This window comes from Saccharomyces paradoxus, chromosome IV (genome assembly GCF_002079055.1).
Source record: "Saccharomyces paradoxus chromosome IV, complete sequence".
Classification (NCBI taxonomy): Eukaryota; Fungi; Ascomycota; class Saccharomycetes; order Saccharomycetales; family Saccharomycetaceae; genus Saccharomyces; species Saccharomyces paradoxus.
In genome coordinates, this window is record NC_047490.1 from 439,268 (window position 1) to 455,972 (window position 16,705).

At 37.1% G+C, this 16,705-nt stretch overlaps 9 protein-coding genes and 1 non-coding gene across 10 annotated transcripts; 7 read left to right on the forward strand and 3 right to left on the reverse strand.

The window, feature by feature from the left end:
• Positions 1-522: 522 nt before the first annotated feature.
• SPAR_Dtrna5S lies at positions 523-604 on the forward strand. The gene has a single exon. It is a non-coding gene; the product is annotated as a tRNA-Ser (tRNA).
• A 190-nt stretch (positions 605-794) lies between these two features.
• RPT2 (proteasome regulatory particle base subunit RPT2) lies at positions 795-2,108 on the forward strand (the record flags this gene model as incomplete). The annotated part of the gene is made up of 1 exon (XM_033909359.1): positions 795-2,108. One exon carries the CDS (start codon positions 795-797, stop codon positions 2,106-2,108), a length of 1,314 nt encoding a protein of 437 aa, XP_033765250.1.
• Positions 2,109-2,663: 555 nt separating this feature from the next.
• Positions 2,664-3,509, forward strand: PTC1 (type 2C protein phosphatase PTC1; the record flags this gene model as incomplete). The annotated part of the gene is made up of 1 exon (XM_033909360.1): positions 2,664-3,509. One exon carries the CDS (start codon positions 2,664-2,666, stop codon positions 3,507-3,509), a length of 846 nt encoding a protein of 281 aa, XP_033765251.1.
• A 253-nt stretch (positions 3,510-3,762) lies between these two features.
• MED2 (Med2p) lies at positions 3,763-5,022 on the reverse strand (the record flags this gene model as incomplete). The annotated part of the gene is made up of 1 exon (XM_033909361.1): positions 3,763-5,022. The coding sequence occupies one exon, from the start codon at positions 5,020-5,022 to the stop codon at positions 3,763-3,765; it is 1,260 nt and encodes a 419-aa protein (XP_033765252.1).
• Positions 5,023-5,733: 711 nt separating this feature from the next.
• On the forward strand, positions 5,734-6,213 carry ATP16 (F1F0 ATP synthase subunit delta; the record flags this gene model as incomplete). The annotated part of the gene is made up of 1 exon (XM_033909362.1): positions 5,734-6,213. One exon carries the CDS (start codon positions 5,734-5,736, stop codon positions 6,211-6,213), a length of 480 nt encoding a protein of 159 aa, XP_033765253.1.
• A 1,174-nt stretch (positions 6,214-7,387) lies between these two features.
• MCD1 (kleisin alpha) lies at positions 7,388-9,082 on the forward strand (the record flags this gene model as incomplete). Its single annotated transcript, XM_033909363.1, has 1 exon — positions 7,388-9,082. One exon carries the CDS (start codon positions 7,388-7,390, stop codon positions 9,080-9,082), a length of 1,695 nt encoding a protein of 564 aa, XP_033765254.1.
• Positions 9,083-9,694: 612 nt separating this feature from the next.
• Positions 9,695-10,306, reverse strand: NHP10 (Nhp10p; the record flags this gene model as incomplete). The annotated part of the gene is made up of 1 exon (XM_033909364.1): positions 9,695-10,306. One exon carries the CDS (start codon positions 10,304-10,306, stop codon positions 9,695-9,697), a length of 612 nt encoding a protein of 203 aa, XP_033765255.1.
• A 405-nt stretch (positions 10,307-10,711) lies between these two features.
• RMD1 (Rmd1p) lies at positions 10,712-12,004 on the forward strand (the record flags this gene model as incomplete). Its single annotated transcript, XM_033909365.1, has 1 exon — positions 10,712-12,004. The coding sequence occupies one exon, from the start codon at positions 10,712-10,714 to the stop codon at positions 12,002-12,004; it is 1,293 nt and encodes a 430-aa protein (XP_033765256.1).
• A 901-nt stretch (positions 12,005-12,905) lies between these two features.
• On the reverse strand, positions 12,906-15,161 carry NTH1 (alpha,alpha-trehalase NTH1; the record flags this gene model as incomplete). Its single annotated transcript, XM_033909366.1, has 1 exon — positions 12,906-15,161. The coding sequence occupies one exon, from the start codon at positions 15,159-15,161 to the stop codon at positions 12,906-12,908; it is 2,256 nt and encodes a 751-aa protein (XP_033765257.1).
• A 570-nt stretch (positions 15,162-15,731) lies between these two features.
• YRB1 (Ran GTPase-binding protein YRB1) lies at positions 15,732-16,337 on the forward strand (the record flags this gene model as incomplete). Its single annotated transcript, XM_033909367.1, has 1 exon — positions 15,732-16,337. One exon carries the CDS (start codon positions 15,732-15,734, stop codon positions 16,335-16,337), a length of 606 nt encoding a protein of 201 aa, XP_033765258.1.
• Between the last annotated feature and the right edge of the window lie 368 nt (positions 16,338-16,705).

Consider the following 16,705-nt stretch of genomic DNA (forward strand, 5'->3'; position numbering starts at 1 on the left):
GGGATTCCATCATTTGATTAGGTAATATTATTGAGTATACTTAATATAATAGTTCTCTCCGTGGATTTGGGTGAATAATTAGATAATCGTTGGGATTCTATTGTCACTAAAGGCTATAATATTAGATATACAGAATATACTAGAAGTTCTCCTCGAGGATATAGGGATCCACAAAAGGGAATCGATAGTTCTACGTAATAAATATTAATTTATTTTCTTTCCTTTTATATGTTGTCATTCATTATCCTATAACATTATCAATCCTTGCATTTCAGCTTCCATTAGATTGGATGACTGTTTCTCAATCTTTATGCCATCCTCTTGCACCGCATATTATAATATAATACTAAATAGATGATATTAGAATTTTATTCCAACATATATAAATACTAGCACTCTAGGAAACTACAATCCAAGATGTGATATATAGAAATAGAAGAGGAACAAGATTAAGTTTAGATCTGAAGCTCCTTTAACACTTGTATAAGCAATTTCGCCACATGACACTTTAACCATTATCAAGGCAACTTGGCCGAGTGGTTAAGGCGAAAGATTAGAAATCTTTTGGGCTTTGCCCGCGCAGGTTCGAGTCCTGCAGTTGTCGTTTTTTATTTCTTAATATTACAAAATTCCGGGTAACAAATGTGTGATGGTTTTCCTCCGGTGGCAAATGTCTCTTCTCTGCTACCTACAAGAAAGTTCTATGTGAATATAAGAATATGAGGCGTATTAGTGTTCAATTCGCAGTCAATCCAGGTTAAAAAAAAGATACAGCATTTGCAATAGAAAATAAAATGGGACAAGGTGTATCATCTGGACAAGACAAAAAGAAGAAGAAGGGATCTAATCAGAAACCCAAATATGAACCTCCCGTTCAATCAAAATTTGGTCGTAAAAAAAGAAAAGGAGGACCAGCTACAGCTGAAAAATTACCCAACATATATCCAAGTACCCGCTGTAAATTAAAGCTCCTAAGGATGGAACGAATCAAAGACCATTTGTTATTAGAAGAAGAATTCGTCTCTAACTCTGAAATTTTAAAACCTTTTGAGAAAAAGCAGGAGGAGGAAAAGAAACAATTGGAAGAAATACGCGGGAATCCATTGAGCATTGGAACTCTTGAAGAAATTATAGACGACGATCATGCGATAGTAACAAGCCCAACTATGCCTGATTATTACGTATCTATCTTATCCTTTGTCGATAAAGAGTTATTAGAACCTGGATGTTCTGTGTTATTGCATCATAAAACCATGTCTATCGTAGGTGTTTTACAAGATGACGCTGATCCAATGGTTTCGGTCATGAAAATGGATAAGTCACCAACGGAGTCATATAGTGATATTGGTGGTTTAGAATCTCAAATTCAAGAAATAAAAGAGTCTGTAGAGTTACCGTTAACACACCCCGAATTGTATGAAGAAATGGGTATCAAACCTCCCAAGGGTGTGATTCTTTATGGTGCTCCTGGTACAGGTAAGACATTGCTAGCAAAGGCTGTTGCAAACCAGACATCCGCTACATTCTTAAGGATTGTCGGCTCAGAGTTGATTCAGAAATATTTGGGAGATGGTCCCAGGTTATGTAGGCAAATTTTCAAAGTGGCAGGTGAGAATGCACCAAGTATTGTATTTATTGATGAAATAGACGCCATTGGTACCAAGAGGTACGACTCGAATAGTGGTGGTGAAAGAGAAATTCAGAGAACCATGCTGGAACTGTTGAACCAGCTGGACGGGTTCGATGACAGAGGGGATGTGAAGGTGATTATGGCCACTAACAAAATCGAGACTCTTGATCCAGCATTGATTAGGCCTGGGAGAATTGATCGTAAGATCTTATTTGAGAACCCTGATCTAAGTACTAAGAAGAAAATTTTAGGAATTCACACTTCTAAGATGAATTTAAGTGAGGACGTTAATCTTGAAACTTTAGTAACAACAAAGGATGATTTGTCAGGCGCTGATATTCAGGCAATGTGTACGGAAGCAGGTTTATTAGCCCTTAGAGAAAGAAGAATGCAAGTTACAGCAGAGGATTTCAAGCAAGCTAAGGAGAGAGTCATGAAAAATAAAGTTGAGGAAAATCTAGAAGGTTTATACTTGTGATATGCGCATTTACATTTTTCTGTAATAGATTTACGTATATAAGTCATGCTTCAACAAAGTTTAATATGTGTACATTTTGTGTCACGTGCAATATTTGTTTCGGAAACTTAACTAGTATAGGTAGGGCGTCGGAGCCTTCGCGAATTCTAACTACGAAGGAAAAGAAACTGGTGGACGCATCTAAAGAGGAATTCCTGTCCTAATTTTATAGTATACTAACACTTGAAAGACAAGTTCTATATTTGCAGATTGAATCAAAGTAGAAGATATTTATTCGTGTCGTTGTGGTCATTTTGTTCGTCCTAAAGAGCTCTCAAAGTTACCTCAAAATTCTATCGAAGTTCCTTTTCATTAACAGATCCCAAACACAACAAGTTTTGCTAGTTGAAGCAAGTGGAAATTTATTTCCATTAACGTTGAAATAAACAAAATAGGTAGTATTACCGATTAAAAGGTGAGTTGAATTTTATTCTATATCAAGTATACGAATTTTTGGACATTCTTACTTCATATACACCATTTAGGCGCTGCATTCATCTTTTGAAATTAATTATAATGAACAATCATTCTGAAATCCCAGAAGGACCGGAAACGTCATATGACATAACTTATAGAGTAGGCGTGGCGGAAAATAAAAACTCGAAGTTTCGTAGGACAATGGAAGACGTTCACACTTATGTTAAAAATTTTGCATCAAGATTAGATTGGGGGTATTTCGCGGTATTTGATGGGCATGCTGGGATTCAGGCTTCAAAATGGTGTGGTAAGCATCTTCATACAATTATAGAACAAAACATTTTAGCAGATGAAACACGAGACGTTAGAGATGTATTGAACGAATCATTCCTTACCATTGACGAAGAAATTAATACAAAACTTTTAGGAAATAGTGGATGTACCGCTGCTGTTTGTGTACTACGTTGGGAGCTGCCAGATTCAGTTTCTCATGATTCAATGGACTTAGCCCAACATCAAAGAAAGTTATATACGGCAAATGTGGGTGATTCTCGAATAGTATTGTTTAGAAATGGGAACAGCATAAGATTGACTTACGATCATAAGGCATCTGACACTTTGGAGATGCAAAGAGTTGAACAAGCAGGTGGTCTGATAATGAAGAGCCGTGTAAATGGTATGCTGGCAGTAACGAGATCGTTAGGTGATAAATTTTTTGATAGTTTAGTGGTGGGAAGCCCATTTACAACAAGCGTGGAAATAACTTCTGAGGACAAATTTTTAATCTTAGCATGCGACGGATTATGGGATGTTATTGATGATCAAGATGCATGTGAATTAATCAAGGATATTACTGAACCTAACGAAGCTGCAAAGGTCTTGGTTAGATATGCTTTGGAAAATGGCACGACAGATAATGTGACGGTCATGGTTGTCTTTCTTTAAGAAGGACCTGTCATAAAACGCGCAAAATTATGCATAGACCATTGAGGTATGCAATATGTATGTGTATGTATATGTATAAACGTACCAAATCTATTCTGCATTTATCTCTCACATGATAAATACGGTTTTAGTGTGATAGTATTTCAAATTTTACACTGGAGAACATAATCTTTCATGTATATACCGATAAAATTCACGAAAAAGAATGTGTGGCACGATGTACAATTCAGTATATATCGATAGCGAAGCGAAGCTATATATTGAAGCCACTGAGATCTAATTCACCATTATCTCCAGTGGTCGACCAGTCGATATTGAGGTCGTTAAAGTCATTTAATGTCAAATATTCTTCACCGTTGTCAGCTGGAGGTGGGTTATCTCCAGGATTGGGAACAACAGTTGTTTGTAAATCATTGTTAACTATGTTGTCGTTACCATTGCCGCTAGTGCTACTATTGTTCTTGTTATTACTGTCGCTGTCGTTGTTATCGTTGCCGTTACTGTCATTGTTCTTGCTCTCCTCATCGTTGTCGTTATCGTTATTGTTGTTATTGTTATTGTTGCTGTTGTTTGTTTCGTTGTTGTTGTTGTCTTTGTCTTTGTCCTTGTCGTTATTCTTGCTGTTGTTATCCTTGCCATTTTTGATGCTATCGGTATTATTCTTTGTGTTGTTCTCAATAGAGGAAATACTTATGCCATTGTAGTTGTTACCTAAGTTGTTATCGTCAAAGCCTTTCGTTCCGTCCACCGTGGAACTGAAGGCCGTTGAGTCAAAACCAGTACTGTCAAGTCCTGAAAACATCGAAATATCCATGGAATTTAAATCATTAAACATCGCATCCGAAGGTTGGCCCTGCTGGCCTTGGCTTCGCATTGTAGTCAACGGAGAGAACGTGGTGCCGTTGCTGGCTGCATTCGTGTTTTCAATTTGTGGTGTTTGATTAGATGATTGAAGAGATCCAAGTTCTTGATAATTCTGTCTGGAATCATTGGCATTCATTGTGTTCGCAGAAGCAGTTGCGGCGAAGTTTAAGCCAAGGCCGTTCTTTTCCTTTGAATTTTGCTGGCGCTGTTGCTGTTGAGAGGCTTCTTCGAGTTCTTGCCGCTTTTTTAATTCTTCTTGTTCTTTAACCTTCCTCAAATTTTCTTGTTCAGCTCTCTTTTTTTCAGCTTCCTCTCTTTCTTTTTCCTTTTCTTTTCCGATTGCAGTAAGAGTCTCTAAATATGAGGAACTCTGACTCAAAGAAGTTTCTAAATCATCCAGAATTCCATGAAATAATTTAACTTTCTCTTTCAATAATCTTTGCTGAGATTGACTGAAACCGTTGATGAGATAAGAGTCTAGTTGTACATTCTTTAACTGCTGTTGCATCATCATTTCCGCTCCAACTTTTAAGATGTCATCGAAGCAAACAGTAAGCTTATTTTTATACGTCATTGTCTTGGTATTGCTTCCGCGTTCTGAGGAATTGGTTGTGTGGGCAGAAGAAGCTGGGCTGTTTTGCAATACCATTACTTTCCGGTGGCCGGTTTATTTGGGGGAATCTGTCTGACCGTTTAAAGTTGCTTTAGACTGGACACCGGTTGAAATTCTGATAGCACCTCTCTTTATCCAGTTTTGAAATTTCTTATTGTCATTGAAATCATTTAACTTTTCCCACGATAAGCGGGTAATAGTCTAATTACTGCATTAAAACGTTATTTCCCCGGAAAGAAAAACAGTATAAACATAACATTTAATACTTTTAAAAATCCTCAAGGTATGCGATACACAACTAGGAGGTTTCTGTCCATTAGCTGTTAGCCTATTTATCTTTATATACTACACTGAAAATAGGTGAGCCATGCTTGGTATATTATTGGATAGGTAGGCTCTCTTCTTTTCGTAAAGATACTTGTATATAATCTAAATGAAAGAAAATAGTAAAAAAGACTACAAACTTCAAACATCAATGTTTTCACATAAATATTGTTGCTGGAAATTAGCAATAATAGACGTTTTGTATATTATTCATCTCGCTCACTGCTTATAATCACCTTCAACGGCAGTGCATGCCCCGGCCAATCAAAGCGCATTGTGAAGTCGCCTAGGAAGGGGCCGCCTCATCATTGTTGAAGTTTATGTTAAATTAAATAGTAGATTCAGTGAAGGTATTATACACTCACCACTAAAACAACTTAAACCGGATTGTGAAAGTATAACTGTGGCCGTGAGGATAGGAAAATGTTACGTTCAATTGTTGGCAAAAGTTCAAGATCATTGAATTTCGTTGCTAAGCGTTCATATGCGGAAGCTGCTGCCGCAACATCAGGTTTGAAATTACAGTTTGCCCTACCACATGAAACTTTATATAGCGGCTCCGAAGTAACTCAAGTAAATCTACCTGCTAAATCAGGACGTATTGGTGTACTGGCCAATCATGTTCCCACTGTCGAGCAATTGCTACCAGGTGTCGTTGAAGTTATGGAAGGCTCTAATTCTAAGAAATTCTTTATATCAGGTGGTTTTGCGACTGTTCAACCGGATTCGCAATTATGTGTGACTGCGATTGAAGCTTTCCCATTGGAGTCCTTTTCACAGGAAAATTTAAAAAATTTGTTAACAGAAGCCAAGAAAAACGCTAGTTCATCTGATGCCAGGGAAGCTGCAGAAGCTGCAATTCAAGTAGAAGTTTTAGAAGATTTACAATCTGTATTAAAATAGCGTTCTTATTATACGCATTCCAGAACTTGAAGAGAAAAGTCCACTTTTTTTTAAATATTAGCAAGCAGCTTGCTTGAATGCGCAAAATTTATTGCTTGTTCTACTCGAATTCAAGCTTTCATTTTGGTTGATGTCTTAAGTATACAGGGAGACCATTTATTAGCGTATATACAGAAAAAAATTTATTATTTTATATTCAAGAAAACACGAAAACAAAGACGAAAACATTGGCATGTACTTTTCATAGCTAGCAGACTTGGAAAATAACTTTTTTTTTTAACTATTTTTCGAATCTTGTATTTTGGGTCCTACTTAAAAATTCATTGTTTTTTATTTTGAGAAGCTTTCACTTCTATATGTTTTCTCTATTTATGTTTAGTCCTTTTATCGAAGCAAAATGTTACTGCCAGCGTTTTATTTTTAAAAATTATTAAAAAACATCGATGTTCTAACCAAACCAGTGTTTCCCCATATTCCGGTCAGTGATTACACCAGCTATTTAAGTTTGAAAAATTTCTCTCACGCTAAATCATCGCTAGGGGAGGGAACCTGAATCCGACAACAAAATATCAGGTTATAAAAGTACGCGAACAAGATACGTTGAGGAGGCTTCCATGATGAGACACTTTGATTAGGAAGGGAAGCTCATTAGGTGCTCTATTGATGGTGATGTTAAATCCCAGTTACCTAACCACAAAATAGAAAAAAAATTATCGGGCATTCATGTGAATGAGATTTATAAAGTAAAAGCAGCCTGTAGACCTCTTAAAGGAGACACTTCCCACTGCCTATGTTTTTCAAACGCGTTTACCACGGATTGAAAAAGAAATTCAAGATTTTCGCGTTTGAAAAATTAAACTAAACAAATAACTCGAGGAAGGACGCGTCGAAAAAAATCGCGTCTTTCCTACGTTACGATTCTTGCATACATATATACAGTATCAATATTAGCAGAACCAATGTTCATTAATATGTTTTATATATATATGTATATATATAGAAGGTGCCGAAAAAGCATTCTGTTTGCTATTATTATTGCTTTAATTGCTAATTTTTTTTTATATTATCGTGAAAATATAATAACTATTCCAATATAAAGAAAATCCACAACAGGAAAAGGACAGGTCAAATAAAAAACAATTCAATTGAAGACTGCTTTACAGAAAATAAAACAATGGTTACAGAAAATCCTCAACGTCTTACTGTTTTAAGACTCGCTACCAATAAGGGTCCGCTAGCTCAAATATGGCTTGCTTCGAATATGTCAAATATACCGAGAGGCTCCGTTATCCAAACTCACATTGCTGAATCAGCAAAAGAAATTGCAAAAGCTTCTGGCTGTGATGACGAATCAGGGGATAATGAATACATAACTCTACGAACATCAGGGGAATTACTTCAAGGCATCGTACGTGTATATTCCAAACAGGCCACTTTCCTACTTACGGATATAAAAGACACATTAACAAAAATTAGCATGCTATTTAGAACAAATCAGAAGATGAACACCACAGTAAGCAGACTAAATACTGTCACGAGGGTTCATCAATTGATGCTAGAGGATGCGGTTACAGAAAGAGAAGTTTTAGTCACACCAGGGCTAGAGTTCTTAGATGATACCACCATACCAGCAGGCTTAATGGCGCAGGAGAACTCAATGGAAAGAAAAGTTCAGGGGGCTGCTCCTTGGGATACCTCACTTGAAGTTGGCAGACGATTCAGTCCAGATGAAGATTTCGAGCATAATTTGTCTGGTATGGACCTTGATTTTGACATCGAAGAAGGCCCGATAACTTCAAAATCTTGGGAAGAAGGAACAAGACAAAGCTCGCGCAGCTTTGGTGCACACGAAAATTACATACAAGATGATGATTTCCCTCTTGATGATGCCGGAACTGTTGATTGGGACCTGGGGATTACCGAAAAAAATGGCCATAACAACGATGATGACGATAACTCTGTTGAACAAGGAAGAAGGCTTGGTGAATCAATTATGTCTGAGGAACCTACAGATTTTGGATTTGATCTGGATATAGAAAAAGAAACGCCTATGGGCGATATAGATATGGCAGCCGATGTCATGACAGAATCACAACCAAAGCAAAAAAGCACAAGAAGAAACCCAAAGTTACTGAATACCAGAAACATCCAAATCGATGAGGAAACAGAAAAGTCAGAGAGCTCAGTTTCCTCCAACACATACAAAGAGGAAGGACCAAACAACTTATTAATTTCCCAGTCCGCCAATTCTACAACTAAAAGATTATGGAGTGAAATGGCTGGAAGTATGTCTTATTTACCGGATTTAATTCTTAAGAACTTCTTATCGTATGACTCCCTAAAGAAAAGAAAAATTAAAAACAGACCAGAGGGCCCAATCGAAGAGCCTGAGTTAAACGTATCGCTTAATCTTAGCGACGACGTGATTAGCAACGCGGGAACAAACAACGAATCATTCAATGAACTGACTGATAACATGTCGGACTTCGTGCCAATTGACGCCGACTTGAATGAGGCTCCTTTTCCTGAAGATGGTGTTGCAGGAACGAAGACGGGAAGTGAGACCACTACCCAAACTGAAAAGGTTCGTCTTGCTTCCGGTGAGGTCGCTTCTAAGGCTATTGTTCAAATGGCGAAGATTTTAAGGAAAAAACTAACCGAAGAAAATGAAGTAATATTCACAGATGTACTGAAAAGTCAAGCAGATACAGAACTAGAAAATATTACCAAAAGAGAAGCCAGTAAGGGGTTTTTCGATATTTTATCACTTGCTACAGAAGGATGTATTGATTTGGGTCAAACAGAAACGTTCGGCAATATTAAAATAGACGCCAAACCTGCTTTATTTGAAAGGTTTATTCACGCTTGAAACCTTGCTTTCCTAAGCAGATTTTTTTGCAGCTGGTATAAGCTGATGCATACATAGATCAAGGACTTTGATATATAATGTTGTCAATATTTAATATAAATATTCACAAATTACGATAGACACGAATTAATGCAATAGAGCCACTAGTAATCATAAGGCAGGATAATTTTGGCGACTCTACAGACTTGGTGTATACAACAGAATTTAATCTAAGGTTTGCGTTGTCAAATAAGACGCACATTCAGATTGTTATTTTAACTACTGATATTTGCATTTGTGCATTTATGTGCACCGGTGCAGCTGAAGTTTTTTCATATAAGCCTTGGCATTGAAAGAAAGGTCCATTGTAAGTGCTATATACTGACCAACTTACATAATCTTATACAACCCTGGTAATAAAACCACATCTAGAAGGTTTTCCAGGCCAAACGATCTTCCTTTTTATTAACTTTGGCATATTAGTTGCCAGAGGAAACATTATGCACTCGTGAAAGGCCCAACTCTTAATCTAATATACAACACACTAAAGTTCAACGATCTCCGGGATAAAGCGCCTTGAACGTCTTACGATATTCTCAAAGAAAGAAAAGAAAATGAGGAAATTTTGAACTTTCAGTTAGAGGAAATTAAAGTTCCGTCTTCACCTCCTTTGGATTCATCCACTCTAGTAGATGATCCGTCCTCGTTGTTTTTTATCTTCTGTTCGTTTTCTTCCTTGTCATCGTCTGCATCTACATTAGATATTTTTTTATTATATATTTCCATTTCCATCTGGTACCTTTCTCTGTCCTCACTATAAAGCTTATAGTACGGTTTCCTATCCTGTTCATTAAGATTTTTCCAGCCTTCCGCCAGATCTCTTGTTACGTCCAAAGAACCATTCTGCCTAATTCTTTCTTTGTTCATTTCGCAATACAATAAATAAGCATTTGTGGGCCTCTTAGGCATATTTGGATCTCTTTCCTTTACTTTATGTCTTTTGGTTTTCGATTTTCGAAACGGTTTCGTCAACAGTTCCTGTTTGAATGAGGCCAGGGTCGGCAATGGATCCTCGCAATTTAATTCAGGATCAAGTTCTATCCTAGATTCCAACCTCTCCAGTAAAACACCGTACTCTAATTTGAGTCTTTTTACCGAAAGTCTTGACCTTTGGATTGCAAGTCCAAGTACCACATTCTGATCTTTCAACTCTTCAAGTCTGTGTTTTTTTTCTTCAACTGACATTTCTTATGTGCTATTATCACCTATATCGTGGCTGCTTCTCATCCAATTCTAGCCCTAGAACGATTTGATATTAATGTGCGTGGTAACCATTTCCTTATATATTAATTGAAATCCTTCCTTTCTCAGAAGAAAATCTTTTTTTAAGGAAAATGGAGAACCGTCGGCTCCTTTTGCTTTACTGGTGTATTCTTGTTTTTTCAGTTTGATAATGCGATTTAGGGCGAAAAACTGCTGACAATACCTTGTCCGCTTTCGTGCACAAGATTTCTCTTAGCATGAAAATATACCAAGTAACCATAAAATTATTTCTTCGGCAACTATCACTGTAATTACAGCTAAACAAATTGGCTCAACGGCTATTCAACTTAAATTACGGTTTTAAATATATTTAATATTTATTTAATCATGGTAGATAGTAATAATGATCAACCGGAACGCCAGGCATTGCTTGATAATGACCTGCAAACGTCAAATAACAGTAAACCATCAATGGTCCAGAAAAAGTACATACCCACCCCGCAAGATACAAGAAAGTCTAGAGCAGCATATACAGGAAGTGCCATGATCAATCCGATAAGCAAGCAAAGTCGTACAGGGGCAGGTGCTCAAAGAACATCACGCACAGCACAGAAACTAAAACTTCTACCAGAAGAACCATTCCAAAGAGATGGCGAAAGACTTTCAGATTTAAAGAATCAGGAGGTATATTCCCAAGTAAATAGAATAAAAGATAAGCCTGCTAGAAGAGATGCTGAAAAGTTAGGAAAAGCTCACAGACATTTGCTCCCCAGATCCACTGCATATTGTACCGCTAGCAGTTACAATATGAAAGAGCTGATAAGGTGGTTAAAGGACTGTCGAAAGTTACACCACACTCATCCTAAGTTATTTGATGAATGCTTGTACACCCCTTTTATTTACAACGATTGGAGGGGAGACAAAAGATTTGAGCATGAAGATGTCATTAGGTTAGACGATGAGGGTGGTGAAATTATTGTTAGTGACAAGCACCCAGATCTGTTTATCTTTGAATATGGTGTGGTTGTTATGTGGGGGTTTACTGAAAGAGAAGAAAAGGCATTTTTAAACGATATAGAGAGGTTCGAAAAAGAAAAATTGGCAGAAGAAGATATTCAAGTTGAAGAGTTTAATTATTATGTCACAAAAAGTTACCAACCGAGGATATATAACGATTTCATTACCTTGAGAGATGGTTCAAATTACATGGTAAAACTCTCTATATCTCACGCAATTGCTCAAAGCGTAAAAATTTCACTCTTCGAAGAGCTAGTAGATAATACTATTGAAGATACTCAGGACATACCGCAAGAAATTGCATACAGTGGGAAGGTTTCTATGAGCAAAGAAGATATAATGAAAAGTATAGGGGAGCTGTTCATTTTGAGGATAAATATCAATCTGCATGGATCAGTTCTAGACTCTCCTGAGATTATGTGGTCAGAACCACAATTAGAACCCATATACCAAGCAACAAGAGGTTACTTGGAGATTAATCAGCGCGTTTCACTTTTAAACCAAAGACTAGAGGTCATTTCAGATCTTCTTCAAATGCTGAAGGAACAGCTGGGCCATTCTCATGAAGAATATCTTGAATTTATTGTCATATTGCTAGTGGGTGTGGAGGTCCTAATATCGGTGATCAATATAGTTGTTGACATGTTGGCAAGTCAGCATTGAAACGCTTGATGCGGTGTTTTCACAATCAAGTATCGGACCTTACTATTGACTTTATAACTTATGTAGGTAGTAATATTCTCACAAAACAATTACCGCAAAGCACTACTAGCAAGGTTTTTAACATTTTTCATTGACTATATATATGCCATTCCACCATATAAGAAAATATCAAGTGCGTAAAAACATCGCGCAAAAATTTCGGAATATATGCGCGCATTTGCTGTGATACATACACGCAATATACAAATCTGCCTCATAAAGTCCGTAATATCTTTCGAAAAAAAACCAATCCTGCAATACTGTTTATCGGTAAGAGAAGCTCTTAAGTAATTACTTATTTTTTTCTGTGAGAAGTACACATCTACATACATATAAGCAGCATTTATTAGATTTAAATTATGTTTGAGTCTCAAGCAGCAGCTTTGTGAAAATTGGATTATGGATCACATGTTATAATTTTAAATATTTTATTTTTAGAATTAATATAATGAAAAAAATATATTTATAATGTTCTTATAAAAAATCAATCTTTTAGTAGTATTTGATTTCCGAACAGAAAAAAAAGATCAATAAAAAGAAATATTATTTACTGTTCCTGAAAAAGGCACGCTGCAGAGGCAGCCAAATGACGGGCGCCACGTGACATACATACATTCACGGAGAATATGGGGTATACGTGTATGCTCAAGTTTTTCTACCCCGCTTTCTGATTCTATCATCACAATTTTTATGCCAGTGAACTTCGAGACTAGCATTGGTTTCATTTAATTTACATAAAATCATAATAATCAGAAGTATGAAATTGTAGATGAACCTCCATGATTTAGAATTATCTATTTGCGGATATAAAGAGGATTTAGCTACCCAGGAAGCTACACCTGAAGTATATATATTATTTGAACTATAGTCCATAAAGGTTTCTTTCTTGAGGTCTTAAACTGCTAAAGAATGATATTGGTGGAATGCAAGCACCAAGCGCTCTTCTTGCGTGACTGTTCATGTACTTCAAACCAAGAATATAACTGGCATTGACCCATCCAAAGCCTTCAGTAGCGGCACCTTTAAAGTCAGCACCTTGATTACCGTATTCCGCTTCGACACGGTGAGGATCTGTCCCTCTTGTGACATCATATTTTTCAACTACAATACCATTATAATCAACAAAAGCCTTTGTCATCATGAAAAGCCATCTGTAAGCTAGCCTATTCGTCACAGTTAAATAACCATAAGAACGAAGACCTTCCCAAGCAAGAATTTGATGAGGTGCCCAACCGAATGGATAGTCCCATTGCCTAATCGGTCTCGAAATAGAAATTGGGCCTCTAGAACGTTCTGTACAAGCCGCTAAACCTCCAAGCATCTCCAACTTAGGTAATGCTTTGTCCACCATTTTCTGCGCTTGCTCCTTCGTTGCAAGTCCAGCCCATAAGGCCCAAAATGTAGTTGCCGATTCGTATGACGTTCTATGTTTGATCTTTGTGTTATAGTCGAAGAAAAAGCCCGACTCATCATCCCACATATATTTCGTAATCTTTTCCTGTCTGATTTTAGCCATTTCTTTCCACGTATCTGAAGTTGTTGTTGAATGGTCCAAAGGATCTTCATATTTATCATCGCAGAATTCCTTTATAAAGTTTGCAATATCAATCTCATATTTGTAAAGAAGGGAGTTCAGATCAATAGTGGCCAAGTAGGCACATACGCCTTCAAATCTGTATGTGGTGTCATGTCCAGATTCTCTAACGCCACGGTCGTGAAGGAAAAATTCATCCAATTTAGGCTCCTTTATCTTACCATCGTTGTAAAGTTGCTTAAATTCATCCAATGTAACGCCGTGTTTCGATGCATATGGTAGTAAAACGGTATCGAAGTGATCACTTTCAGTTTCTGGAGGAATACCGAGACCATTAGGATGGTATCTGGATAAACCTGTTTCTGGATCAAGCCTTGGAGATGCGGTCCAAACAGTTTTATACTCTTTTATGCTGGCTTTAAAAGCTCTTTTCAACAAATCCACAGCATCGGGATTACTCTTACCACCAAGTTTTTTGAATACTACTAAGGCCATTTCAGTTAAGAATGGAGGTTGTGATCTGCATAGATAGTAGCTTCTGTTAGCATTCAATATTTTGCCATAGTGATTGATCTCGAAAATAAAATGCTCTACCATACCCCTTGCAACATCAGTCTTGTTGGCTTCTAAGAGACCTAATGCCATCATGTAGGAATCCCAACCATATAATTCATTGAATCTACCACCAGGAACAGCATAAGGGTAACCAATGAGAGTTTTTTCACCAGTAGAAGGATTGAAATGCTCTTCCATAGCTAATGCTAGTAAACCGGGCGTATCATTGACAGATTTGACGTATTCTGCGGTTATTTTTTTTGGTAAATATTCAACTTCTAATTTCAAAGATGGATGCATTTGAGAAGCTTGAACATAAAATTCGTATTGTTCTGGACAATCATAAGGAACATAAATTCTAGGGTTTTTTGCCCCCGGCGTATCAATCTTGGTATCTTTAGCAATTTCACCCACATTGTTCAGATCAACTCTTCTGGTTAGAGAGTTCCAAAACTGGGTGTTTATCAATCTCGATAATCTGTTGACAGGATTTTCGTTTATACGAGCTTCATCTAAGAAGATTTGGTGTCTGCCGAAACTCTTTGCAATGGTCAATTCCTGCAACAAATTAGATAACATATATGTACCCCTAATATTAATATGCTTATAGCCGTAAGAGTTTGCGGTACCGACCTTCAAGACTTTTGGACCGGTATCCTCTATGGTGATCTGATAATTCTTATCGGTATCCTCAGCAGCCAGAAGTTCATTGAGTGTTTTATCAACATCTTCGATGAAGAAACGACGGTTACCTTGACTGCTTGAATAGGTATCATCCTCAGAACCACGCCTAGTCTGTTGAAGTTTACCAAAACCAGTTTTCTTGAAAGGAGATACATTATCGAAAACACTCATAGTCCTCGTACGATTAATCTTAGCGGGCTTTGCCTGCTTCTGCTTTCTTGGATCTGTTGGAGGGCCGTAGTAGACTTCCGCATTCGAAAATGGATCATTGAACTCACTTAGTGACGACAATCTCCTTTGACGGCCTTGAGCCACTGGTCCTTGGCTCGTATTAACTTGACTCATTTTAGTATGTTTTTTCTTTGAGATGATTTTTTTTTTATTTTATCAGGCGTTCTTATATCTAATAATCTCCTTAAAATCTAATGCAGTTAGTTCTGAAATCAGGTAATATATAATTTTCTTCTCAATATTATAATATTTGCTTTATGGAAAACGATAGGGGGAAATTGCTAGCTAATGTTTTGCGATCTTTTTAGACCAATCTTGTACTTCGCTTGTGAAAAATCCCGTAAATCGGTGATCGCACAAGGTTCATATCAACACCACCGTGAACCAGTCTATATATAGCCTTATATAAGTATTGCTCTTTCAAACTTAAGATTTGGTGGCCTTCTTCAGTAACTAGGGGATAAGGGGCTTCGTCCTACACGATGCCCCGTCGTTTCTTTTTTCCTTTCTTTTTTCCGCCCAGCGGGAAGAACGCGGAAAAGCAAGAAACAAAACAAAAAAAAAATAAAAAAATGAAACAGAAACTAAATCTGATGGTGGAATTGATATTCAAATTGGAAAAGAAGAAAGGTCTTGTTTTATTTGAAGTTAAAGCAAAAAGATATATACTACTGTAGATAAAGAATGTCTAGCGAAGATAAGAAACCCGTCGTTGACAAGAAGGAAGAGGCTGCTCCAAAGCCACCATCCTCTGCTGTCTTCTCTATGTTTGGTGGTAAGAAGGCCGAAAAGCCAGAAACCAAGGAAGACGAAGAAGATACCAAGGAGGAAACCAAGAAGGAAGGTGAGGATGCTCCAGAATCACCAGATGTCCATTTTGAACCAGTGGTCCACTTGGAAAAGGTAGACGTTAAGACAATGGAAGAAGACGAAGAAGTTCTTTACAAGGTGAGGGCTAAGCTTTTCAGATTTGATGCAGATGCTAAGGAATGGAAAGAAAGAGGTACTGGTGACTGCAAGTTCTTGAAGAACAAGAAAACCAACAAGGTCAGAATATTGATGAGAAGAGACAAGACTTTAAAGATTTGTGCTAACCACATCATCGCTCCAGAGTACACTTTGAAACCTAACGTTGGTTCTGATAGATCCTGGGTCTATGCTTGTACAGCTGATATTGCAGAAGGCGAAGCAGAAGCTTTCACATTTGCTATCAGATTTGGCAGTAAAGAAAATGCTGATAAATTTAAAGAAGAATTTGAAAAAGCTCAAGAAATCAACAAAAAGGCTTAGGTTCAATTCGCTTGTTACTTGCGTCTAGATTTTTTGTTCCTAATGTAATTTTCCTTTACAGCGTGCATATATATTTTTATCTACTGTGAAGGAAAAGTTGCTCTCTAATTATATAAAAAACACTTATGTAGCATTGTGAAATCACACATATGAATAGATATAAAAAGGATTAGAGGGTTCAAGTAATTACTGCACTAGTCAGAACAACTAAACGGCACAATATTGTTATTGCATGTAGGTTAGCTTAATAATCTCTAAACAGTATGCTGGGTAACGGTACTCTGCCCCATTTCTCAACTTTCATGTTTCTGCCTTTTTATTTTGTTTTTCCCGCTACTCCTTTAAAATTACTAAAAAGAATCGAATTC